The 27682-nt window shown below is 34.9% G+C and overlaps 2 protein-coding genes and 1 long non-coding RNA gene across 18 annotated transcripts in view; 1 reads left to right on the plus strand and 2 right to left on the minus strand.

Annotated features, from left to right (window-relative positions):
* MCTP1 (multiple C2 and transmembrane domain containing 1) overlaps positions 1 to 6837 on the plus strand; it is a 564668-nt gene extending 557831 nt beyond the window's left edge. For 9 of the 10 annotated variants that reach the window (XM_027545593.1, XM_027545588.1, XM_027545590.1 and 6 more), the window contains 3 exons: positions 2305 to 2412; positions 3182 to 3279; positions 4814 to 6837. In XM_027545593.1, the coding sequence (XP_027401394.1) occupies positions 2305 to 2412; positions 3182 to 3279; positions 4814 to 4885 (278 nt within the window). In that variant the 3' untranslated portion in view covers positions 4886 to 6837. The remainder of the gene's footprint in view (positions 1 to 2304; positions 2413 to 3181; positions 3280 to 4813) is intronic. The other variant, XM_027545594.1, reaches the window with a different exon arrangement.
* LOC113894997 overlaps positions 1 to 10578 on the minus strand; it is a 29721-nt gene extending 19143 nt beyond the window's left edge. For all 3 annotated transcript variants that reach the window (XR_003511728.1, XR_003511729.1, XR_003511727.1), the window contains exons 1-5: positions 10321 to 10578; positions 8241 to 8296; positions 4407 to 4477; positions 3950 to 4025; positions 2440 to 2535 (exon numbers count right to left, since the gene is read on the minus strand). This is a non-coding gene — a long non-coding RNA (uncharacterized LOC113894997). The remainder of the gene's footprint in view (positions 1 to 2439; positions 2536 to 3949; positions 4026 to 4406; positions 4478 to 8240; positions 8297 to 10320) is intronic.
* A 3887-nt stretch (positions 10579 to 14465) lies between these two features.
* Positions 14466 to 27682, minus strand: part of SLF1 (SMC5-SMC6 complex localization factor 1) — a 69937-nt gene continuing 56720 nt past the window's right edge. For 4 of the 5 annotated variants that reach the window (XM_027545603.1, XM_027545607.1, XM_027545605.1 and 1 more), the window contains 6 exons: positions 24418 to 24563; positions 23332 to 23495; positions 22404 to 22537; positions 20404 to 20496; positions 19815 to 19997; positions 14466 to 17161 (listed from right to left, as the gene is read on the minus strand). In XM_027545603.1, coding sequence (XP_027401404.1) covers positions 16683 to 17161; positions 19815 to 19997; positions 20404 to 20496; positions 22404 to 22537; positions 23332 to 23495; positions 24418 to 24563 — 1199 coding nt within the window. In that variant the 3' untranslated portion in view covers positions 14466 to 16682. Of the gene's footprint in view, positions 17162 to 18028; positions 19998 to 20403; positions 20497 to 22403; positions 22538 to 23331; positions 23496 to 24417; positions 24564 to 27682 lie in introns of all 5 variants that reach the window. The other variant, XR_003511730.1, reaches the window with a different exon arrangement.

Raw genomic sequence — 27682 nt, forward strand, 5'->3', positions numbered from 1 at the left:
GCCAAGAATACTCAATGAGAAAAGACAGTCCTTTCAATAGATGGGGCTGGGAAAACTGGACAGTCACATGTAAAAAATGAAACTTGACTCCTATGTTACACTAATCAAAAATAATGGACTTGAAATGGACTGTGAGACCTAAAACAATGAAACTTCTAGCAGAAAACCTTTTTTAAGAAGTTCCCTGACATGGATCTTGGTAACAGTTTTTGAAAATCACATCTAAAGTATAATCAACAAAATTAAAAACAAACAAGTGGGACTCTATAAAGCCAAAAAGCCTCTGCATTGCAAAAGAAACCATCAACAAAGTGAAAAGACAACCTACAGAATGGGAAAAAAACACTAGCAAACCATATGGATCAGATCAGATCAGTCGCTCAGTCGTGTCCAACTTTTGCGACCCCATGAATCGCAGCATGCCAGGCCTCCCTGTCCATCACCAACTCCCGGAGTTCACTCAGACTCACGTCCATCGAGTCAGTGATGCCATCCAGCCATCTCATCCTCTGTCGTCCCCTTCTCCTCCTGCCCCCAATCCCTCCCAGCATCAGAGTCTTTTCCAATGAATCAACTCTTCGCATGAGGTGGCCAAAGTACTGGAGTTTCAGCTTTAGCATCATTCCTTCCAAAGAAATCTCAGGGCTGATCTCCTTCAGAATGGACTGGTTGGATCTCCTTGCAGTCCAAGGGACTCTCAAGAGTCTTCTCCAACACCACAGTTCAAAAGCATCAATTCCTCGGCACTCAGCCTTCTTCACAGTCCAACTCTCACATCCATACACGACCACAGGAAAAACCATAGCCTTGACTAGACGGACCTTTGTTGGCAAAGTAATGTCTCTGCTTTTGAATACGCTATCTAGGTTGGTCATAACTTTCCTTCCAAGGAGTAAGCATCTTTTAATTTCATGGCTGCAGTCACCATCTGTAGTTGATTTTGGAGCCCAGAAAAATAAAGTCTGACACTGTTTCCACTGTTTCCCCATCTATTTGCCATGAAGTGATGGGACCAGATGCCATGATCTTTGTTTTCTGAATGTTGAGCTTTAAGCCAACTTTTTCACTCTCCACTTTCACTTTCATCAAAAGGCTTTTTATTTTTATTTTTTTTAAGAGGCTTTTTAATAAGGGGCTAATATCCAATAAAGGCCCCATATAACCCAAGAGCAAAATAATCATCATAAAAATGGGCCAAGGACCTGAACGAACATATTCCCAAAGATACGTATGAATGGCCAGCAGATCCATGAAAAGATGCTCAATAACCCTAGCCACTAGGGAAATGCAAATTAAAACCACAATGAGATAGCATCTCATGGCTGTTAGAATGGCCATCATTAAAAAGACAACGGATAACATGCTGGCATGGATGCAGAGAAAAGGGAACCCTTATACACTGTTGGTTGGAGAAGGCAATGGCACTCCACTCCAGTACTCTTGCCTGGAAAATCCCATGGGCGGAGGAGCCTGGTAGGCTGCAGTCCATGGGGTCGCTAAGAGTCAGCCACGACTGAGCAACTTCACTTTGACTTTTCACTTTCATGCATTGGAGAAGGAAATGGCAACCCACTCCAGTGTTCTTGCCTAGAGAGTCCCAGGGATAGCAGAGCCTGGTGGGCTGCCATCTATGGGGTCGCACAGAGTCGACATGACTGAAGTGACTTAGCAGTAGCAGCAGCATACACTGTTGTTGGGAATGTAAAGTGGTACAGCTACTACAGAAAACACTATGGAGATGCCTTAAAAATATAAATATAGAACTACCATATGATCCAGCAATTACACTTCTGGGAATTTATCCAAGGGGAACACAAAGACCAACCGCAAAAGATATCTGCACCCCCATGTTCACAGAAGCATTATTTACAATAACTGATTCATGGAAACAACAAGTGTCTACTGGTGGATGAATAAGGAAGCGGTGTATGATGAAATATTATTCAGCCATAAAAAGACGAGGAGATCCTACCATCTATGACAACATGAATGGATTTGAAGGCATTATGCTAAAAGAAATAAGTCAGAGAAAAACAAATACTATGATTTCACTTATATGTGAAATTGGGAGGGAAAAAAGCAAAATACCACCCATCCCCAACTCATAGAAAAAGAGAAAAATCCTTGTATCTATCAACATATGAGATAATGGATATGAACTAAACCTACTGGGGTAATCATTTCACTCTATGTGTACGAGACCATCATGCTGTACACCTTAAAACTTATACAGTGATGTATGTCAATTATTTCTCAAAAGTAGAAGGAAAAAAAGCCTGATGTTTTGGGGGCTTCTCCCTCTAGGTACAATTCTTAAGAGTCGAGGAAGCCTGATGTGGAGGTTCAAACCCTTACTCCTCAGAGAGAGCTCCCTCCTGACCATAGGTTGTCAGGCTAGGAGTGGAGTTTATGGTAAGACTGTGCCCCTGCCTCTCCTACCTGCTTCAATGCGGGCCTTCTCTTGTTGGTGTGTAGACAGCACTCAGCCAGTTTTCAGGTTATTCTCAGAGGCAGTTCCATATGCAGCTGGAAATCCTGTGTGTTGGTGGGAAGAGATGGGTTTATGATGCTTATGCATCACCATCTTCAAAGCTTTTTATGTTTGTTTGTTTTTTTTTTTTAAAGCTGGTGGTAAACCTTTTCTAATTCCAGGTCAGTTTAAAATTAAAAAAACAAAATGCCAGGTCATGCATTTTCGAACGTTAATTTGCATAACAGCAACACTTTCCCATCATAAAAAAACAAAAACAGAAACAAAAACAGCAGTGTGTCTTTTGAAAGGGGGAACCAGGAAGTCAGATTTCTTGCCTTAATCCCAATCCAAAATGTAGGGTAGATAAGTTTTATCATAGATGAAAAACTACAACAAAGCTTCTAAGTATTTGAGGGGAAAGACAAGATAGGTCACTGCTTGTGCCCTTTGTTTCCCAAACAGAAAGCCTTTCCTGCTGGGGAGAAGCCACTGAAGCACAAAAACAGAGCAGCCATTGAGTTGGAAGGTGGAAGGAAGGGAGAAGAGGGAGGGAGAAAACTGGGTTTTCTGGTTCAGTCAGTCAAGGCTGAAAATCAAGGCAGCTTAACCTAGATCTTCAAATCACCAACAATACTTTTTTGCCAGAAATGTAACTTTGGACTCCAAACTGTTGAGGTTTCAATAATATTTGATCTGTCACTTTTTCAGGAATCAATAAATTTACAAAAAAGCTTCGGAATCCGTATGCAATTGATAACAATGAACTACTCGATTTCCTTTCCAGAGTCCCTTCAGATGTGCAAGTGGTATGTAGATTTTATTAACTGTTACTGCAGGCATACGTCATTTTATTGGGCTTCACAGATATTTGCTTTTCAATGACTGAAGGTCTGTGGCCACCCTGTGCTGAGCAAGTCCATCGCTACCATTTTTCCAACAGTATTTGCTCACTGTGGGTCTGTGTGTCACATTTTGGTAATTCTCGAAATGTTTCAAACTTTTTCATTATTGTATTTGTTATGGTGGCCTGTGATCATTGATGTTACTGTTGTAAAAAGATTACTACTTACTGAAGGTTCAGATGATGGTTAGCATTTTTTTTTTTAGCAATGAAACACTTTTAAATTAAGGTATTGCTTTTTTAGATGTAATGCTATTGCATACTTAATAGACTTCCATACATCATAAACAGAACTTTTATATGCACTGGAAAACCAAAATATTCACTTGACTTTACTGCAATGGTCTGGAGATAAACCTGCAATATTTCTTAAGCCTGTATCATTTTTAATGTAGTGTGGCACTGGATTTTCACGTTCATATCCATTTAATTTTGAAGGTCTTAGAAGAGCCAGGTAAAGTTAATAAAGCCTGTAGAAGATTTTGCCACTCAGGGATTAGTCCAGTTGAGGTGTTATCCAACAAGAAACTTATAAAGAAGATGGGGAATGAGAGAGCTTTGCATACAGAACTTACTGGGGTGTCAGGGAGGGAGGGCAGTCCTCCTCCAAGGAAGATTCAGCTGGAGTTTGTGAAGGGAAGTCACTATTACCTGAAGGAGGAATTAGGAATATTAGATGATGAAAGCAAAGTGTGCCAGCAGACATTGAGAAAAACACTTCCCTAAGTAAACTGCATGGATTAGGTGAGTTTTAAAGATGGCTATTTTACAGATCAATAAAGCGGGGGGGGGACAGTGACTGATTTTTTTCTAAACCTTTTTATTTTATATTGGAATACAGATGATTAACAATGTTGTGACAGTTTCTGGTGCACAGCAGATTGACTCGGCCATACAAAAGTAACTGATTTTTGAAAATGGGGGCATATCTTAATCCTTTGAGGTTAATTAGTGCCCATTAATCATTAAATATTTTCAGAGTAAAATGAGAAATGTTTTTATTCAAACTATTGAAGCTGGTTGCAACAGTACCTTTTTCCTTTGCTTCTGTTGAGTCTTTGTTTTGGTATCTGACCTGAAGATGGGCTGGATGGAGATGAAGCCTATATTAAACAAGCACATAATAAATTGCAAAGAACCATTATTCGGCCCTGCAAAATAAATGGAGATGGCTCAGCTTTTAATGTGACGTGTGTATGGGTAGTGGAGATCCTGGCCTGTTAGCAAAGTCCCTATCAGGGCTCTCATCTAGTTTCTGGCAAGATTTCCCTTGACTTGCTCTGTCTTTCTATTGTTTTCTGCATCCCAGCTGCAGGTCTCAAACAGCTTCCAGAGGGAGCACTTTCCCCCCAAGCACAGTCTCTCAAATCCTTTGCTTTTCCTTCCTTTGCCAGAAAGTGGCCACCTGACCAGCCTTTCTCTGAACTCTGTTTAAACAGGTGCAATACCAAGAACTGAAACCAGATCCTTCTCATAGCCCATGTAAAAGGAAGAAAAACAATCTTGGCTAGCCAGCTCCCAGCACTGGGGAGACCAGCATCTGTTTGGGAGGATAAAAGAAAAAGCCTTCAGCCTCAGCAGCACTTCCTTTCTTTCTGTTTTTTATTTATTTTGCCTTTTTATCATGATTGAGAGAATTTGTAAATAGTGTACAAAGGCATATGTCTTTGAAAATATACTTCCATTGTACAGAAACAATTTGATAAAGGTTTAGCTATTGCTGCCTGAAAGCCTTGCTAGCTGTGGATAATAATATAACACTGGAACAACAAATGTAAGAATGGTTAACACTGGGAGATACACACTTCTCTAATTACAAGTGGAAAAACTAGAATATTAGATTAAATGCTCAGCTGTGCTCTGATTAAACCTACATAAAATGTAAATGTCAATTTGAATTTAAAGTTTTTTTTTTTAATGTGACTATTTTTTATCTGAAAAATAATCCATTACAGTTTTCTATGTTTTATACATTTCAAAAGGGGGGGGGGAATCCCAGAACTTGAATAATGGAACAGATGCATTTCAACTTACATAGGTTCAGATCCTGATATTCATTCCTGTGCACATTATTTAGCTATGACTAGGCTGATTTTAAGCTAATGAATGAAAGTATAGTCACCTCAACAAGAGAATTTTCCATACGCTGAAATCCTACAAAGAAAATTTCCAAATCTTCTATCATTCCATCTAAAACTTTAAAATATCTACAGGACGATACAAAAAATACTGCCATGTTTATAAATGATTGCCTATAAGGATTTTTATACCAACCACTATTAATTTGTAGCAAGTCAGCAAATTAGCAACCCAGTTCAGTTGTCAAAAATCTAGCAAATTAAATTCACATTGCTTTGATGTCAGATTATGCCTCTGTGCATTTAAAAATATTTAATACTCAAGTATTTCACAGAAAAAAAAATGTATCTACTTTCTCATTAGGTTACTGAAATGTTTTAATGCATTTATGATTTTTGTTATTAGTGTGAATTTTAATGTAGAGGAGAATGCAGTGTACTAAGTGATATGCCAGTGTCTAATTACATTCATTTTTAGAAAAAAATAATCATTCTTGAAAATTAGAATGCATGAAAACCTATTTTGTAAAATAAACTGCTTATGGGGAGGGGAAAGTTTGCCTTTAAAAATGTTTCACTATTACCATAGAATCTATACTTAAAAACTGCATTCCCAAGACTCTCATGTAGTTTTTATACCTAACTTCCTGATCTATCAAGGGAGTATACCTCTAGAGAGAAAACTTGGTGAGGATGTCTTACTTCCCTGACTTGGTAGGGGAGTAAGCTTGGTTGAAATTGCTGCAGACAAGTGTTTTGTACTACTTTATTAATAATGGACTGGGATAGGGTGAAGGTGAGGGTTATGCTGGAAAAATGTAGAAAAGCTAGAGCAAGAAATATATATTTCATTCTAAAAGAAGATCCTTTAAAAATAAATTTAATCTCAAAGTTGATTTTTAAAGCATTTTTATTTTAAAGCTATGTTGGTAAATACTATTTCTTATGATAGAACTATTTTGATCTGTTTATTACACTATGCTTAAAAGAATGTTAAATTCCCTTTCTACAGAAAGGCCTTGACCTCAGTATGTTCTATTTAGTGCATCATGTTTATAATGATATGCTTACGTCCACATACCATCATTATTTGTTGCTAAGACATTATTCTCCATGAAGCTGATGTTATTATAGAAAGTTTACTGATAGTATAACCTGTTTGAAGTAACTTTTGATTATACTTTGTGTGAGATTTATGTTCCGTGCTGACACTGTCTACTCAAACGTCCACAACGCTGATATTCTACCACCTCAGATGTGGATAGTAACCATTAACAGATGACTGATTTCTCTTTGTTTCATTCTATCAAATTTCAGATGTTTGGTTCACTGGTAATGTTGACTATTCACTGCATTAAATAAAAAATAATCTTTTCTAAGAATAATCAGTACTTCTTTTTGGTGTTGAGAGAGGAATGATGGAAGATTATGTGTTTGTTCTCATATAAATGATACTTAAAGAAACTCAGGTTTGCTTTGGGGAAGGGGGGGAAAAAAAGGCTTTTCCTGAAACTTTGACTGTTGTTAAATAAAACCCAATATTTCTGGAGGGGTTAAGTATCCAGTGATGCTGCTAGAGGAATTAAGAACTATCTTGAGGCATGAAAGTTATATTCAGAGGAATCGTCACTGCTTTCAGAAACTACTGCATTCACAGGCTGGAAACAAGAGGCTGTGACTAATAGAATTTTAACCACTTCTGTCCCCTTCTCACCAATTCTGCCTTTTTAAAGCTGCTTTACCTGATTTGGTTTTGAGAGATTTGTAAACATGTAAATATTTTAAGATATCTTAAGAGCCTGGATGTCATTCTAACACCTATTTGGACTGCGATATACACTAGTCACAAGAACTATTATATTTATATATATAAAACTATATATTCGTCAGTATCTTTTAGTGAGTGAATTTATTGAAAGTCATTCATTATCCAAACTACTATTATCGCCACTAACTGTGGTAATTTATAAGAAATACATATTTAGGATTTTTCCATTTATACAAAGAATGTGGTACTTGTTCATTTTGGTACTGTTCCACACATTCAAACTGATAGATGCTGTCGGGATTCCAAATTAATTGTGAACCTATGCACTAGGATAATCTGAACTGAAAGATTCTTTAAGTGACTCTGCTCTGTGATATTTTTATTGAGTACCAACTATACAACTTGCTTTGTCATAGGCAATGGTCAAACCAATGAAAATATTAAAATCAAATCCAGAGCTAAAGTACAGTGAGAGCAAATTTTAACTGATGTGATGATTCTGAAAGTATCTTTTAGAGAATCTCATTGTGTTAGTTTCTGAAAGTATCTTTTATGGAAACTTATTGTGTTATTTAAAAGTGAAGAAAAATTTAGTAGTAAGTTCTCTTATGCAGGGACCAGGTTCCCATTTTGATCTCAATATCAAAATATCTCCAATGCTGAAAGTAGTCTACTTCTATGTTAACAGGTCTTATTCAAAGGCTTTAATTTCAGTTTATATACTTGTTAAATATATTTAAATGTTTGAGTTTTGTACTTAGCATTAAAAATAAATCAAAATACAAAAGGCAGTTACTGCTCCAGAAATATACAAGAGAGCCACTATCATACTTCTTGCAAAAGCCTCAGGTATTATCAAATTAAGGGTTAAATTTGGGGCTTTAAAGTCAAGTATGACTGTGTATTTGTGTACAGATACCTATTTATGTGTTTCATTAATGTATCTAGAATCAGCCTTTTCTAACTGCTTGGTCAAGTATGAATTAAAGCAACATAAAAAATAATGAAATGAATACTTACAGTACTGTCACTCCTTTGGATTATAATTCTCCTTCCAGGATGATTGGTATAACTCACTGAAAGAAAAAACATAAAACATCCTGTATTTTTTTGTTGAAACTATTCCTCTTCTGCTTAAGTTTCTTTCTACATTTGTACAGCAGCAGTCACATCATAAGACTCATCCCAGTTGAATCTCTGAGAATTAAGAAGTATCAAGGAAAATTTCTCATCATGTAAGAATACTATGCAGATAAAAACTATTAAATGTCCAAAGTGGTCATATGCTCTAGAAACTAACAATACTGTGAAAGGTTCGATGGAATTTAATGATTCTATCTGTGCTTTTCCAAAGGGATCAAGGGTTAAGAATCACTCTCCCACAAAGGTGGGTGGAGAAGAATCAAATATGTTATTGGTTTCAAGTAAGTTTCCATTTATTGGGCTATTTCTTCATATGCTGAATTAGCAACAACAAAAAGTGTTCTATCACATTATTTATACAAAAAGCAGTATTTTTGTAGACAGGTTTTTTCTTTTTTTATGTATATGATAGTTGTGTCTACAAATATCACTGAAAAATTATATGACTCCACTTAAAAAAACTTAACAAAACAGCACTGCTCTTTTGCTTTCCTCTATTCGATGTTACTAGATTAAGGCAAAGGCTCTATTTGTATTAAGGAAAACAGAAATAGGTAAGTAGCTGTGCCAAAGTGTTTCCAATTTGTAGCAAAAATAAAATTGCAACTTAATTGTCCCCTGCTAGATTCTTCAATGGTCTTTCAAAAGTGAAAAAGAATGATCAACCTGAGAATCGATGAGCAAACCTAAAAACCAACCACCTCTTATTTTCTCAGGAATAAATAAATGGATCTGAGGAGACCTGGCTAAATGAGGTTGTTACTGCTACTAGTGAGGCAAGATGGTCATACTAGGCTCAGCTAGTATTCTAGCTAGCTTGCCTCTTTTCTCCAAGCAAGAATACTAGAGTGGGTTGCCATGCCCTCCTCCAGGGGATCTTCCCAATGCAGGCATCGAACCCAGGCCTCAAGCTTGCAGGCAGATTCTTTACTGTCTGAGCCACCAAGGAAGCTCATTTTGGACAAAGCAAACTTCACTTGAGGCATTTTATTTTGCCAGAGTTCAAATGGTAAATTTAGGGGAAATGCTAAATGCATAGAGAAAGGTGCAGCCGTGGCCTCAACCACTCTTGACTACTAGAAACACATTTGAGACAACAGTCAAGACTAACTACAGAGACAGCTGGACCTTCGCAGAGAGGTGAGGCAGAGGAGATGCCAAGATTTGTTCCAAGTTCAGAGATCTTCTTTTAGTAAAGTCACTCAGAAAGCTGGAAACCTTCTAACTAAACTCTATATCATTTCCTCAAAACATTCTTCCTCCGGTACTGATTATGACACTTTAAAAGTCAAAATCTATGTGTAACATGTCATAGTTAAACCATGGAAAACAATTTATTGATGTCAAGAACTAATAAACTCTCCAACCTTACACAATAGTATACCTACCCCTTAGTCTTGTCCTGGAACTCTTGCAAACTTCAGATTTCACTAATACAGAGACTAAGTAAACCACAGGAAGGTCTCTGAAGCACATGGTAACCCACCCAGAAAAATAAAATACTATGTATATGTGAAGAAGTATTAATAGTTTTAAAATCAACCAATGTGGTGTTCTATTTTGTTTGAAACTGCTGAACATTACTTTTTAAATTTCCCTATTGAAAAAAAAGCATCTTCAGATATAATAGAGAAAAAATTTTAGGAGGATATTGCAGAACATCCAGCACTTGACAATTTAACCAGGAATCAAGCATACTAATACGAACTTTTATAGTGTGGGTTACCATGTACATACCATTCCTGTGGCACTATGATGCTAGTACAGAGAACACACATGTACCTGGATCTCCCAATGACTGTAACAACAACACAAGCAGGTGAGAAATGTACCCCAAAGACAGTGATGTGATACTCCCCAGTGTACTATAATTATGATGTAGGTATAGGATGTAGTTAAAATACTGTACTTTGAATTGCACTTAAAACAGTAGCTTATGAGAAGTCATTTTCCTCACCTTCACAGAAGAGGTGAAAAATAACATGCTTTTGCGGCAAGACATTTTCAGAATTCTCTCACTGGACGACCGACTGCTTACATCTGAATTTATGTTGTAAATAGTATGTATCTAGAAGGGAACTTCTTCAGATCTATGATAGTAAAAGACAACAATTATCAATTTAATCACACAGTATTGAACTCCCTTTAAAGAAATTGAAGATATGTGCATACAGGCTCAGTTGTGTCCAACTCTTTGTGACCCCATAGATTGGAGCCCGCCAGGCTCCTCTGTCCATGGGATTTCCCAGGCAAGAATACAGGAGTGGGTTGCCATTTCCTCCTCCAGGGTATCTTCCCTACTCAGGAATGGAACCTGCGTCTCCTGCATCTTGTGCATTGTAGGTGAATTCTTTTACCATCTGAGCCACTTGGGAAGCCCAATTAAAGGTATAACCTTTGATAAATTTAGCCATCATTTAATCTTACAGCTTCTCCCTGCTTTTTGGTGTAGAATCTGGAAAAAAAAAATCAGAACAAGTAACTAAAATCAGAAAAGGCTACTAATGAAGATATGGTAACACGAGTCCACAGGGTATTATTAAATGATGTTTAATCTTTAGCAATTCAGGAATCCCCCTCAACAGTAAAGACTCCACTCAACGTGGTAAGGCTACTGCTTTGAAGAGGCTCAATAGAAGACAAAAGCAGCATATCAGTAAAATAAGACAGATTGACATTCAAAGGAAGGGCATATAGTCCGAGAGTACTGAGATCTACATTAGGTGATACAAAGCTTAATTTTATCCTTACCTTGAAGAAAAATGGCATATTTAAAAAATGCACTTTATATTAAAAAAATCCAGTAGATGCTAATTTAAATAAGACCACTTTAGAAAAATTTCAAGACTGATTTTTATTTATATTAGGAGCGTTACTTTAAAAAATACACTGGCTACAAGTATTACAGACAAATATAAATCATGTTACAGGGAAACTTGGAGAAAAACAAATACAACCACTATTAGCAATGGACTTGCTTACAATCTTTTCCCCTCTGTAATTTTACTTAGAGGAAATAATTTAAAAACAACATTTAAGTAGTTTCTATTTTTAAAAAAAAGAAAGGACTAGAATTAGTTCAGAAAAAGGAGTTACCAGGAACAAGTTCAACCACTTTTTATAAATGGTTTTAACCTCTCAAGTTTATATCCTCAGTATGAACTTAAATTAGTATTTTTATTATTTATTTTTGACTGAATTTTTAACTAAAAGACTCATCACACACTATCTTGATCCTTGGTTTTCTGAACATTATTCAAAATTTACAAAGACAGTTTATTCCTGAGATTAGGAGATCTATCTGCCCTTTTTTCTGACTTTATACCTTCACTACCTTCTCAATATATTAAACGTCATCTAGAAATTTTTACCCTCTTTAAACCACAATGATTCCTAAACATTTCCCTCCTTATCCCTTTGCCAACTTTTCATCTTTACAATTCTTCTAAGTTTTCAATAAAGATCTTTAAAATGCATATTTTAATATTATCAAATTTTACCCACTGCTGTATAATTCTATCTTTGTGTTGTAAAACAGAAACAATTCAAAACAGAAAAAAAAAAATCCATTTTTAGGATGAAGTCAGATAACCAAGGCATATATTCCTTAAAACAAAAACAAAAAGCTATTACAGATCAAACCATTCTGGTCATTAGAAAAATTTATCAGTGTCATGACAAAAACCATGGCTGACCTAACCTTTAAATTGAGAAGTATTGACAACAAACTAAATTCTTTTTATCTGTCACCACTTTAAGAGTAATGATTTTTTTTCAACATGACTATTTCATTTGAGGACAGAAGAATGTAAAGTCACTGAAAATTTTAGTTCATCTGCTTTTAAGATAAATGATAGTATAATAGGTGTAAATTCAAAGCTGGATTCCAGACTTTCAGTTCAGTGCAGCTTACCTGCTGGAAGTGCTAAGCACTTAAAAAAAAAAAAACTTCCATTCTTTGGTAAAACTAAATCATATGCTCCAACATAGTCATTCTCTATTAATGTTTAATGCCCATTATGCATTAATGTTCACTTGATCTAATTTAGATACTTTTGAAAGGAAGGAGATTAGATTTACTAAATCTGGGTTTAACAGTCTGAAAAGATTTGGGGACCATGGTAAAAAGAAAGCCAAAATCTGGAGAAAATGTTTCATTTCTAATTGAAGACAGCTCTTTATAGACATTTGAATAAGGAACTTAATTTTTCTGGTCTATGTTCACAGCAATATTACACATTACAAATTAAATATATAAAAATAGTATATACTTATTAGGATATTGTTTTTATAATAACTGACCATTGATTCCTTTGTTGATTTAATACTCTTGGATCTTAATTCAGCAAGTACTTTAAAAATCCAGAGAATAGTTCACTATGTTTCTGTTTTAAAAAAGAAAATACATATATATTCAACAATACAAATACGGTATTATAAAAAAAAAATCAATCACATCTGTCTAGTGCTAAGAGTTATACTTCAAGATTAAAACAATATATATATAGTGTAAGTGTATTTGAACTATAGGCCTACATCAAAAAGCAAACAAACAATACCTATGGTAAAGAATTCAAATATACAAAATGTTGGAAAACACTTTATACATCAAATACACAAAATACAATTTTGCCTCTAATGCAAAAGTACTAATTAGCAAATTCTTCTGTGATAAAAAGCTAATCATTTGGATTTCTGATTGGAAAATATCCTCTTTTAAAAATAATTTAATAGAATATCCCCCCCCCGCCCCCCCCAGAAATTCACATAAATTCATGTGTCTTGGAGAAAAAGCTGCTTGGTACTTTCACAAACTGGGAAACATGAATTAAATATATTTTGGATATTCTCAAAGATTAGGATTTACTTTAAGAGAAGTTTTTTGAACATCTAGCAATCAACAGTGTTAAAACTATCTTGATAGTTTCCTTTAAGAAGGTCTTCATTTAGTGGGATTTGTAGTACCCTAAAAGATATATGCTTAAAACCTAACAATACCACAGTCTTTTCTAATTTATAGTCTAATAGTCTCTATCTCTGAATCAGAGGAAATACCAAAGTGTATTATCCTACCGCAATTCCTTTTAACCTACAAAGTGAATTTTTTGACAGCATAATTTGATTTCCAAGAAACAGTTAACTATTCAATGTCTTCAGTTTTGATATCACCAGGCACAGTGTAATTCCAATAATGCCACCACTGACTCAATCCACATTTGCTATAAAAACAATTATCATTCTGAAGTTTGCAAGCTCCACATCAGCAAGAGGTGCGACTGGTGTGGAAGCTACGTGATAAGCGCCTGAGGGAAAGAGTGCCTCACGTCACTCAAAGATGACCCCTTCCTACTGATTAAGGAGCACCAGTGACAGGCTCTCATCAAGTTCATCACTTAACTGGGAAGGTGTGTAAATGCATATGGATTACACATTCCACCAGTAATTTTTTCATGCAAAGTTATTAACTTTCTATAAAAGAATAAACAAAAGTGGCAAACATTTCTTAGTGTTTAAATAAAGTATCCTAGCATTAATGCATTTGCATTTAGCTAGGGGAATGAGTACTGGGTTTCACTAATACTGCAAAAGCAAACATGCCACATTCTATTCACTCTAAAATGGTAAAGTCATAATACTCATCAAAGGATTAATCAGACCCTTGTAATGTTCACATTTAAAAATGAAAAGAATACCAATTACTGCAAATTTAAGAAGTTAATTTTCTTCAAAAGGCTATACAGAAGACAGTAAAACTGGACTTACCTTCCTAGAATGTAAGCTTTTGCTCTCGTATTGTAGTCGGCCCGTCAAGCATACCTGGTACATAGTAGGTGTTTAAGGAACTATGATCAAAATACTGATTAATTTAGCATTTGATTTAATGTGGACAAATGTCTTTCTGGTTATTTTGGAGTTAATGAGATGACAAAAAAAGGTATATACTTGGATCACTTTATTATGCATAGGAAAATTAAGAATAAGCTAGAAAACTTCATAGAGTCCCTTCCTAAAATGCTGACAGTGAATATTCTAAAATCTTTTATATTCCAAATACCTGTGGGGATTATGCATTAAGAAAGTTGAACCATAACAGCTCAAAAATCTCCTTCCAAGCTTTATTTATATTGTAATAAAGGCTTTCATAGGCTTTAAAAAAAAAAACAAACAACTCCATTGAACTATGATATGAAATCTGGCAGAGTACAACGAAGAATAATGTTACTCAGCTTTCTATTCAGCTGCTGCAACTTTGAAATACCTACAGGTAAAAGTCAGGGGTCAGAAAGTCTATAAATTTTTTCTATTAAAATTTCCACTTTCTTTATATCTAAAATAAATTTGAGGCAATTATGTTTTCTAAACTAAAACATTTAAGAGGTAATATGGAAAATACAGTTTATTACTGCAGGCTTAAATTCATATATATTTACCAGTATTAACTAGGCCACAAAACACTGTAATCTATTTGCCAAGTTATACTTCTAAAGAAGTGCAAAGTGCAATGATACCTTCTTGAGGTAGAGACCTGGCAGTTTAGTGTTAAATATTTCATGTCAACATGACTTGTAAAAATTGGCAGACAGAACAGTCATGAAATATTAATACTAACTGCAACTAAATGAATATTTCTTGTGAACATTTAATTTAGAAAACGACTTTTTCTTAGCAGCACAAAACCCTAACTCATGATGGTGATTATCTCATTAACTTAGAATTATTAACAACTTAAGAAATTACTATCTAAATGATTTGTTGTAACTAAAAAGAGGAGTTAAAATAATAAAATACAAAGTAACATTAAGTGCCATATAAGGTGATAGGCTAGTAATTCTATCATGACCAAGATACCTGGTGTTATTTCCATATGACAGGTGTTAACAACCAAAATTCAGAAAGGAACTTGCTTAATTTAGTTAATAAGAAATTACACAAGAACTTGAAACTATGTTTGTCTGATGTCAAAGTCTATGTTTTTAAGTTTATATTTATCAAGCAAATGTTATTCCATATGCCTTCACAAGTAAGTGATGCAAAGTCGCTGATCTTCAGAATCAAAAAGTTCTTACCCATCATCTGGGGAAGCACTTAACTCTAAAAGCATTATAATGTGCCTTAGTCTCTGCTACATCATGTTTTCTCTGATATTCTGGCAGTTGTTATGTCACATCTGAAGGCTAACTAAAAACTATTTTTTACAATAGGTGTAAGAAATTACTGATTTTAAAATGTAGGGAAAAAAACTTGATTTTTATTCAGAGGTGATATACTAATGTAGCAATTTTCAGCTTAGGACTATAAACCTAGTAATAAAACTCTCAGTATTTGTATCCTGCTAAAAGATCTATTTCCAAAATAAAACTAAAGAGTGCTTCTTTAACAGATTATAATAACTGTTGTGAGATCATCACTTTAGTTACATAAAATCTAAATGGAAGTTCTAATGTTTCTTTTCCAGCTGTATCACAATGTAACTTATTCCCACTAGTGAAGCAACTCCAGTTTCAAAAGTAATTATTATCCATACCCCTTTTTTAGTTTTACTATAAATCAGTGTTAGGAAAAACTGCAAAATGAAACATTACTACTCTGTAAATTCATATTGGACCATTAACATTTTAGATAATCTCAAATCCATTACTTTGTTGCCATTTATGATCTTAATATTTAATAAAACATTATAAAGCAGATTATTTTGCTTAGAGAAGAGTGGTTACATAGAGTAGAAATACACTTTGTATAGGAACTGCTAAAATAGATCAAGGGATCAAATTACCAAACTTTGCACGTTTACTACATTTAAAAACCAAAAGAATATATTATTGTGAACTCTGAAATGTTTATTTTAGAAACACATAAAACTAAAATGAGTATTTTATTCCAACAGCCTACAGAGAAGAAACAGGAAGCTACATGTTTATAGGTGCATATTTGCATAAATATTTTCTTCATGATTCTAAGACCCAAAACACCTAAAATAGAGAACATTACATTTTGATTTAAAAAAATATTTAAATTAAAAATTTTTACATGTACAGTGTAAATAAATAACTTTTAAACCAAAAAATAATGAAGATTAACAAAAGCAATATATACCAAACAAAACTATTTTTTACTTTTGAGTTAAATTCTACACACTGGAAAAAGAAGCCTATACTACAGCTTTGCATAAGTTCTTTAAGTGCTTTTAAAATTAGCAAGGCTGCAAATTCTGTCAATAAATAAATGCAATTAACGTGTGTTAATAAGCGACGAAGTCTCTAATAGATGACAAAGCAAGCTGAACAGGTTTAGAAAGCTGACCCCTATTTTTTGGCATCATCATGAAATCTCTGTGACGGACCTACACATTACTTCCAATGTCACCAATAAGGCCTCAGTGTGTACTCCAGGACACACTTTTACATTCTCAGGCAGTTCCTTCAGAGCATTTGGGAGCTTCTGCAATGTCATTATATTTCTAGCATAAAGATCCAATAACCAGTCAGTATGAACACTAGTGGTTTCCTTATAATTCTGACAAGCTATAAGCAGCTCACTTAGATGAGTTAATCCTTTGAAAGCTAAAGACTCTGAAGACAAACCAAAAATTGAACAAAAATTTAGTAACATCCTACTAAGTAAAAAGGAGCCAAATTCAAGCTGCTGGTGGTAAAAATGTTTTTCTGCTTGTGCATGAAAGTTCTCCACTGTATCTTCTATTTTGGTGATAGCAAATAGTTCTTCCTTGATTTGAGATGATACCACATAATCCAAGGGCAATTCCCCCTTAGAGTTCCTCTGCTGTAGAAGCACTGGGCCTGTGAAAAAGAAAATGCAAAATGTTAAGCGTAATACATTTTGGCAGCTTAACAGCCATATTTTCTCTTTTTTTCCCAAAGCCACCCAGGGTTCAGTTTACAGTCATATTTTGCAGTAATTTATATTGATATAATTACCTAGCTATATATACTAACTGCCTAATAAAGGTGCTTTAGGGGGAAAAAAAAAACACCTAGCCAATTGCCTAATGAGGTTTGCCTAAAAGTAAATCCCTAATTCAATAAATAACATATATGGTGTTTTATATATATATATATATATATATATATATATATATAAAACTTTGATAAAACTTTATAAATTGTCATCTTGAAATAAGAATATCAGTGTTCTTGGAGGGAATTAACAAAATACATTTATCTTAAATTCTGTATGAGAGTCTTAAAGATATTTCATAATACCACCAAGAGGAAAAAGTACTGCCCCCTCCCATTGCGAATTGGTGATAGCAGCAGTGCAGAGTGCAAAACTCTGCCCAGAGACAGGACACATTTTCCATTACCCTTGCTTATGTTCAATTTTTAGTAAAGGTAACTGATTCACAAAAAGTAAATATTATATGCTCTGGGACAAACTCAGATTTCATTTCACCTATGCTAGTTAAACCCATCTAACCATCTACTTACAAAGTACTGAAGACACAATTTATCCCCTGGGTAGTAAAAGATGATATGGGAGGGGCAAAATAACAGTGACTCAGTATTTGGTCACACTGTAAAGAACAGGAGTACTTTGTACCTCTGCTAATCAAGTCCTGTAATTATTTATGCCCTTTGCCATACAAATGTTACAAGGAATGTAAAGGTTTGAGTACTAGCAGACATAACCAGAAGATTCTACCTTACCACACAGATCTCATCAGATCCCAGTTGCTAAATCTCTTCATGATGAATCTGACTTGACAATATGTAGTGGGGCTTAGATAGACAATGTCCTTCTTTCTTAGTATAAAAGATTAACCAGTGATGACATATGATTAATATATAATTTATAGAAAAATTCTAAAACTAGATTTCATTATGGTGACATTTCCCCCCAAATTTCAAGTTACTTCTGTTTAAAAGAGAAAATACAACAAAATTATGACCCCAAGATACCAGAAGTAAACAAAGTTTTTAAAAACATAAATAAAATTTTAAAATTATTGCTCTCAAGAAAGACTAAGCAACTCACAACAAAGAGAGAACACAGTTTCTATAGTGATATCAAACCATTCTATAGGTCCAAACTCAGATTATAACTAAGGCAAAGACAAGTCTATATGATTGCCAAAGGATCTTGATAAATCCAAGTACAAACAGATTTCCCTCTCTTAGGACAAAGAACTCATCTGTGTACTATTCTTCACCAAAGGTCCTAAAACAATTCAAAATGGTTAATATAATGCCTTCTTCTTCTGAAAAATTGGACTTAATGCAACAAAGGTTTTATATCACTTAGACCATGTGAAGCAAAACCAAATACTGGCATGGTATGTCACATTCATGGTTAAGCAGAAAAATAAAACACTTCAGAGATAGAATAGTATGGTTCTGTACCCATATAATACTAAAAAAAAGTGTAAGAACTGAAAAATATATTGATTATGAAATGGTATAAGTAAAACAGACACACAAAGGCCTTTAGGGGGCAGGAGAAGACTATAAATAACCAAATACACCAAACTACCATGATATAGAGCCTTCCTTAGATAGACAAATGAGAGCTAGATATAGATATATCTTAAAGAGATATCTAAATAATTTATACTATTTATTTTCATCCAGAATCAAACAGCTTTAATTACTGGACAAATAGTACAATAGTATTTTTAATGCAAATAAAAGTAACAGGAAATTTATACAAATCTGCATTATAAGCTTGTAATCACTTTTCCTTTGTTTTTCCTTTTAAAACAGTTTTTCCAAATCAGTTTTGAACATTTTGATATAAAATTTATATTATTCAGTTCAGATATAAGAAGAATATCATTGAACCGGGGGGCTGGGGAAGGGTTTGGAAAGCAGAGATCAGAAAAAGAAACCAGCAGAAAAAAGCAGTAGATGAATACTGAGCTCAAGTTACTTCCATCACAAACCCCTACACAACAGTTATCACCATTTGGCAATTCTCCTACTTAATTGACTACAAAATGTGAATGAAGAAAAGGTATTCTAGGCTATCTTTTTGTGTAGTCTGTAAAGAAATGACTCATTAAAGAAAAAGAAGAATCATATTAGCAGTTATATACAGGAAGTGAAATAAGAATGAAATATCCAAGTATTCACAAATGAAGATTTACATATACTTATTAATAAGCTTTCAGAAATAGCTGGTTTATAGACATTACGTACTTTTAAGTAAAAGGATTAACAGTAAAAACATACCCAATTCAAAATATATTCTCATAACAAAGGTAAACAGGTTTAATTTTATGACACAAGAAATAAATCATTTTATCAAAAGGCTTTTATCCTTACTAATAAAAGGTGCTTATATGCTAGCAGACTTTTCATGTTTAGTTTTCATTAAAATGTAATAAAGGCATCTTTCCTTATAGATCTTAAAATATAAAATGCTTTCTACCTCTGAGGGATTCATCAAAAAAAACTGGATAATTTATCATAACCCGCTTAGCATAAATGCACTCACCCCCATGCTGGAGCAGCAGCTTGCCAATTTCTACATGTCCGTTTGACAGCGCGTCATGCAAAGGAGTCACCCCGTCCACTTGAGTGAGCAGATCTACCTCTGGACAACGTTGCAAAATTTCCTGGACACACACTGTGTTGCCATAGTTACAGGCTTCATGCAAAGGCGTCCAGCCAGCATTGTCTAAATTAGAAATCAAGGCAAATTTTTAAACGGCAAAAGTACGACTTTTGGTAGTGAAGTACTGAAATTCTACTTGTCTTATCAGTGTTACTTCGTAAGTGCCTTATATACAAACAGAATGCTTTGATATAAATGCTTAGGGGTATAATATTTCTAATTATAAAAAATAAAATCAAAGACAAACTATTTTAAAATGTTGATGGTGGGGTATGTCACAATATAGATGCCAAAAATGACGGTGCACTCTTCTACATCAGTATGTGATGAATTTCTTGGTTTTGCTACCAACAATACTTTGAAGATGTTAGGTAAATATACTTAAGTGATTTCTAGTAATGCTGAAATTAAACTAGTTAATATCACAAATATAAAACACTGAATTAGACAACAAAGATTTAGAACTTACCTTTAACATTGATGTCTATTCCTGGCATAGAGAGAAGAAGAATCAATCTGTCCACTTGGTTATTTATGCAAGCTCTATGGAGGGCTGTTTCTCCTGCCATAAAAAATTAATAGATTATTCCAGAGAAGACAAGATATCAACTAAAGAAAATAATCAAAGGGCATGAACTAGGAGATCTGGCCCCATGCCAGAAAATTATTTATTGAGTTTTCCTTTTGACTGGTTTAAACATCTCTCACATTAGGGGAAAAAAAAAGAAGGGGGAGGGAACCCCATCCTCTTTATAGAGCCTCTCTGTCAGCAATTCAGCAATGAAATTCTACTGCAAAAGGTTTAACACAGGCATTGTCTCCTCCTAGTTCAAGGTTTAAAGCTTCAATCCTGCTATAAAACCCCCAAATGATCAGAGAACACCAAAAATACTGGGTTTTACAGCAATAAAAGTTTAGAGTGCAATTGCCCTCTCTTAAATTTATTCATGAACCTACGTTAAATGTATGGCTCTTTTTTATACAGCATTGATAGCTTAATTCAAATGAATGTTTCTGGCTAAGCACGAGTGCCTCTACACACTCAAGTGTAATTCAGAACTTCAAATCCATTAACAGATGGTTTGCTGCTTCTCAATAGGCTGTCTGGCTTGGCTACAGCAGCACAGAGAAGGAGAAATGGGGGAATCTTAATATAAACACACACGCACACACATACATGCACGCACATACATGCACACAAAAAAAATCCTTGGTACCACTTAAAGCTGAACAAGAATGAAAAACAGAATGATAAAGTCTTTTCTTGGGGTGGTAGTGTGCAATTAGTGCCTGCTGCCTAAAACTGTCTATATCCCTCTCTGTTGTAAACAAGATTAATAAGATACAAGTAATGATTTGATGTAAGGGGGATTAAAATAATACTGATTGCTTTGAAAATGAAATACATACTGAATCAAACTCTTTCTCGCTATAAAATACTAAGCAGCACATTTTTCCAGTGTTCAGTTTTTACAGATTATTTCTACAACTTCTACTAAAACATTTCTTTTAAAGGCATTGAAAAGCTTTTGAAGTTTTCCCCTACTATTTCTCAATTCTCTTCCTCCCTCCCAGTTCCTTCTGCTGTTCAGCTAAAGTCATTCATATTCATTTTACTTTCTGACACAATCAACAAAGAAAAAGGACACTTTTCTGGAGTTAATATCTGAGTTCACATTTAATACATTTTTCATATTTTGAGGCAAATGGGCAGTTGTTTTACATTTGTGATATGCTATCATGAACTTATGCCATGTAGAAATATTATGAAAGCTTGGTACCATAATGATAACATTTGTATTAAAAACATAATATAGGTCATAAACAAGAGACTTAGCAATTTACTTTGGCTGGATGTAGACTCTTGGAAGGTATCATAATTTTGAGTTAAAGGGGTACCTAAGTTAAAGAAGTGCTGGAGTGAATTATTACAACGCTATTCTTGTTACTCCATCCCTTTAGGTACTTAGGTTCCAGTATAGTTAGAACCAAAAGCCAAGCACATTTCATAGTCTGGGCTCAATGCCTGGAAGAAAAGAGTCCATATGCTTAACACAGCTATGTAACATAGCCTACTTCTCATTCTTTGTTCACAAAACGTCTAGAACTGAAAGAGATGAAGACTGAATTATACTTTCAAATCACAAGACACTGATCCTAAGCAGCACAGGTTGAGGTGGAATAGAAAAGTAAGGCAGGCAAGTCTGGAATGAGCTCAACATGAGCTACACAGTGTTTAATATTTGAAAAGGCAGGTGGAGAAAAGGGAGAAATACTCTATTATACCAGGTATTAAACATTTTTTTGTATAAATGGCAGTTCAAAAAATAATATGCTCTCCAAGAAGGTATTTTCCTGGACCTTGTCCAATATTTAAGGTGAAGTATTCATCAAGTCCAGTGTGTAAAACTTGCAAATACTGACTATAACCACACAAAGTTCCTAGCATAAATTAAATATTTGGAATACCTTTTAAATTAGTCTTATGAAAATTTATCTTTGTAACTAAAGAGGGGCAATTCTCCTTGGAACATGACAATTCTCCTTCTGACTTCTTTTTCAATCTTTTTAATGATGAGGAACATTTAGCAAGATTCAGTTCTCTGAAAAGAAAGAATGACATAAGGAAAGATTGTTTCTCACCAAAGCATGGCAGCACAAATTATATGGTGAGTTAAAATAAAAAAACCTAGCATTCTTTTAATTTAAACCCCATTATTCATTCAAATATTTACTGCTTTCTATTTTTATATTTATTTCAACTGTATAGAAACAAATTTTAATACAGTAATTTTCATTTTATTAACTTTGCACCCCCAACTGACCACCAAAAAGTTTATGAATACTGAAATCAGATAAAGAAGTTGAGACCAAGTAAACCATTATTTGGCAGAGAGACTAAAGCAAAATGCTAATAAGATAAAAATTCAGGCCCCTACTTCCCATTCTTATTTTCATATTCTAATCCTATCCTCTTCTTCCCAAAGATTTCAAGTTTTCTGAATTTTGCATGGCATACTTTGAGACACGGTTTCTCATTTGGGAAGGCTATTAGAACAATTCAGGGTGTCTCACATGACCATGCATTCTGAAGTCCCGTCTTTACTATACATAAGTAGTATTTTAAATTACAGGGAAAAAAATTGTGTGGAACAATATTTTGCTGAAGAGTTTTACTTCTTTTAGAAAAGAATCTATTTTTTTAATAGAAAGAAAGCATGAACATTGCATTAAAGAAAGTGAAAATGTTGATCATGTGCACTTATAGGTCTAAAACTGAGTTTTCTGCTAATCAGCATAATTCAGACAACATCTCAGATAACCATATGGTTCAAGAAATGCCTAAGAAGAGCTGTACTTGAAAACAAAGCCGAGCTGGTATACAAATATCACTTACGGTATCTCTGGCAGCCCTTCACCTTGCTTCTGTTTAGCACCATTCAGCATTATTAAGGCCCTCTGAGATTCAAAGCAAGGCCGCAGTCCTATTTTCTTTGGTTTCTGCATCTTTCTAGTCCCACGCACACCAGTTTTCCCCAAAGCTGGCAAGTAGGAATATACCTGTTGCAAAATAATATTATATTGCTTTCTCAACTAAAAAAACCTGGAAACAGGTAAGAGAAATTACCTGATTCATTTCACCATTAAATGTAGTTGTATTTTCTGCGTTTCATCAATACGGTTGCCTCCCTAAGTCATTTGAACATGCTAAAATATTAAGAAAGCTGCTAGTTCCATGTCATTATGTCAATATGACATACACCAGAAGAAAATTACTTTCTTAAAAATAATTTTTTTCAAACTCAAATCTGATGTTCATTTAGGAAAGCTCTTTTGATGAGTCTCATGCTCAACTTGTTACAATTAATTTGCCTATTTTTAGTATTTATGGTTTACGTACAACTGGGATTTTGTCATTTCCATCTTGGTAATGCCTTCCTTTAACAGAAAAGAAATCTGGAATGAACGGAATAAGGAGTGCAAAAGTCATTAAAGACAAGGATTGTTGCAAACAGTATTTCCCCAACCTGACCAATTATTAACAAGTATATTTCTCATTTGTTGAAGAAACTGATGGAAATAATAAATATCAATAATAGCTAAAGATAGCCAAGATAAAACTCTTTATATGTGTGTAACCTTAGAGTCATTTGCAAATTTTACTTTTTAAATACCATTAAATACTATGTGGAATTTTTTTGGATCACAGTCTTTCCAAAATAACAATGTTAGGTACTGTGGCAAGTGATACAAAGATTCTTGTATAACTTTTCTGTTATCAATTCTTAATTATTCTCAAGTAATTAAAACTTCTATTCAATAATTATTAGATTTTGAGGTAGAAAACTACCTGCTTTTATATATATTTGAAAGATGATTAATATGCTCTGTACAATTATCAGAATAACTAAGAATATTTAAAAACTGAATGTATAAATTTAGTTCTTAAAAATTAAAAGAACTAAAATAGAGTGGCGCTTACCATTTTCTGAAGAGAAAGTGGCTCAGAAGAAATACTAATGGAATTCTGTAAACACAACTTTTTAAAGACTGCCTCTGCAACAAACATTTGAAGCCAGGAGGAGGAAAAGGAAGAAATAAAAATCTCTAAGTCCTGTGAAGAAAAGTCTGTAGAAAATAAGAGAAGTAAATATAGTTATTGCTACACACTATAAAATTTCTTTCTATAGACTATTTCCTCCATGGACTTTATTCATTCAGATGATGATTTCTACACCAGTGAGATTCACCCACAAAATTTTAAACCATGAAAAATAGATAATATTCCTATTCCTTGGTCTTTAAGAGCAATTTTTTTTAATGGCAGATGTTCTCACATTTGAAACAACCATTACTTTTTATTATTTTAAATAAAAGGCTGGAAATTTTATATATATACACATGAATGGAGAGATGATATATGAATAGACAGTTAGACATGGGTTTTTATCACTATACTTTCCAATTAATGTTAAAGATCTCTTCCCACAACTAGGCTGTCAATAGAAAACCGGAACTTGGTTTTTAAGTAGGCACATTTAATTTGCATTGATTAGTCTTGAGCTGATAGGAAGACATTTTTCCTCCAACCACATCCACAAATCCTATCATTGCAGAGAAGGATGAAAGATAAAGAAGAAAAGTAATGTAGGACACCCTTTCATGGATCATAGCCTGCTCATGGAGAAGGGGCTTAACTAAATGAGGCCGTGGGCCATGCCATGCAGGGTCACCCAAGATGGACAGGTCACAGTGAAGAGTGAGAAACATGGTCCAGTGGAGGAGGACATAGCAACCCATTCCAGTACTCTTGCTATGAGAACCCCATGAACAGTATGAAAAGTCAGAAAGACATGACACCAGAAGATGAGCCCCCCAGGTGGGAAGGGGTCCAATATTCCAATATGCTACTAAAGAAGAGCAGAGGGCAATTACTAGTAGCTCCGAAAAGAATGAAGTGACTGGGCCAAAGCAGAAAAATGGTCAGTTATGGATGTGTCTGGTGGTGAAAGTAAAATCCGACGCAATAAAGAACAATATTGGACAGGAACTTGAAATATTACGTCCATGAATCAATGTAAATTGGACATGGCCAAGCAAGAGATAGCAAGATTGAACATCAACATCTTAAGCATCTGTGAACTAAAATGGACAGAATGGGCAAATTTAATTCAGATGACCATTATATCTATGACTATGGGCAAAAATCCATTAGAAAAAATGGAGTAGCCCTCATAGTCAACAAAAGAATCCGAAAAGCAGCACATGGGTGAAACCTAAAAAACAACAGAACGAAGTACTAATCCCATTTCTGGGGCAAACCATCCAACATCACAGTAATTAATTCAAGTCTATGCCCCAACCACTGATGCTGAAGAAGCGGAAGCTGGACGTTCTATGAAGACCTACAACATCTTCTAGAACTTATGTCAAAAAAAGATGTCCTTTTCATCACAGGCAATTAGAATGCAAAAGTAGGAAATCAAGAGATAACTAGAGTGATAGGCAACTTTGGCCTTGGAGTACAAAATGAAGCAGGGCAAAGGGTAAGAGTTTTGTCAAGAGAACACAGGGTCATAGTAAACACCCTTTTCCAATAACCCAAGAGACAACTCTACCCATGGACATCAACAGATAGTCAATACTGAAATCAGATTGATTGGGTCCTTTGCAGCTGAAGATAAGGAAACTCTATACAGTCAGCAAAAACAAGATCTAGGGCTGACTGTGGATGCGGAAGAAGATAGAGGACGAGGAAGACGGGGAGATCACCAGCTTCCCTACAAATACATCAAAAACTCATGAAGATGTGGAACAACTCCTACAAAGCAACCTCTAGATGACATCAGAAGACCCCAGGACTCCAGGGGGACAGGCTAAGCTCCCTGAAATGAGAACGCAGGTACAAGTCACCCCTAACAAGAAATCAACACAAACCACTCAACCAACCTTTCCCTCCAAGGGCAAAAAGAAAAAGGAAGAAGAAATACAACCCTAAAGCTTGGGGAAAGGAGACCTCAAGTGGGGCAAGTTAGAAAAAAAAAAAAAAAACATGAAAAGACCTAGAGCTGACTGTGACTCAGATCATGAGTTCCTTATCACAAAATTCAGGCTTAAATTGAAGAAAGTGGGGAAAACCACTTGCATTTCAGGTATGCCCTAAATCAGATCCCTTATGATATTACAGTGGAGGTGACAAGTAGATTCAAGGGATTAGATATGGTAGACAGAGTGCCTGAAGTATGGAGGTTTGCAACACTGTACAGGAGTCAGTGACCAAAACCATCCCAGAGAAAAAGAAATGCAACAAGACAAAGTGGTTGTCTGAGGAGGCGTTACAAAATAGCTGAGGAAACAACAGAAGGGAAAAACAGAATTCAAGATGACAGCAAGGAGAGATAAGAAGGCAACAGAGGAAAACAATAGAATGGGAAAAGACTAGAGATCTCTTTAAGAAAACTGGAGATATCAAGGGAACATTTCATGCAAGGATGAGCAAGTATAAAGGGCAGAAATGGAAAGGACCTAAGAGAAGCAAAAAGATTAAGAAGAGGTGGCAAGAATACACAGAAGACCTATACAAAAAAGGTCTTAATGACTCAGACAGCCACAATGGTATGGTCACTCACCCAGAGCTGGACATCCTGGAGTGTCAAGTGGGTCTTACGAAGCACTACTATGAACAAAGCTAGTGGAGGTGACAGAATTCTAGCTGAGCTATTTTAAATTATAAAAGATGATGTTGTGAAAGTGCCACAGTCAACGTGTCAGCAAATTTGGAAAACTCAGCAGTGGCCACAGGATTGGAAAAGTTTAATTTTCATTCCAACCCCAAAGAAGGACAATGCCAAGAATGTTCAAACCACTGCACAATCGCACTCACTTCACATGCTAGCAAGGTAATGCTCAAAATCCTTCAAGCTAGGCTTCAACAATATGTGAACTGAGAACTTCCAGATGAATAAGCTGGATTTAGAAAAGGCAGAGGAACCACATATCAAATTGACAACATTCACTGAATCATGGAGAAAGCAAGGGAGTTCTGGAAAAAACGTCTGCTTCACTGACTATGCAGAAGGACTTTGACTGTGTGGATCATAACAAACTGTGGAAAATTCTTAAAAAGATGGCAATACGAGACCACCTTACCCATCTCCTGAGAAGCCTGAATGGAGGTCAAGAAGCAACAATTTGAACTGGACATGGAACAACTGACTGGTTCAAGACTGGGAAGGAGTATGACAAGG

The sequence above is a fragment of the Bos indicus x Bos taurus genome, chromosome 7 (assembly GCF_003369695.1).
Source record: "Bos indicus x Bos taurus breed Angus x Brahman F1 hybrid chromosome 7, Bos_hybrid_MaternalHap_v2.0, whole genome shotgun sequence".
Taxonomy (NCBI): Eukaryota; Metazoa; Chordata; class Mammalia; order Artiodactyla; family Bovidae; genus Bos; species Bos indicus x Bos taurus.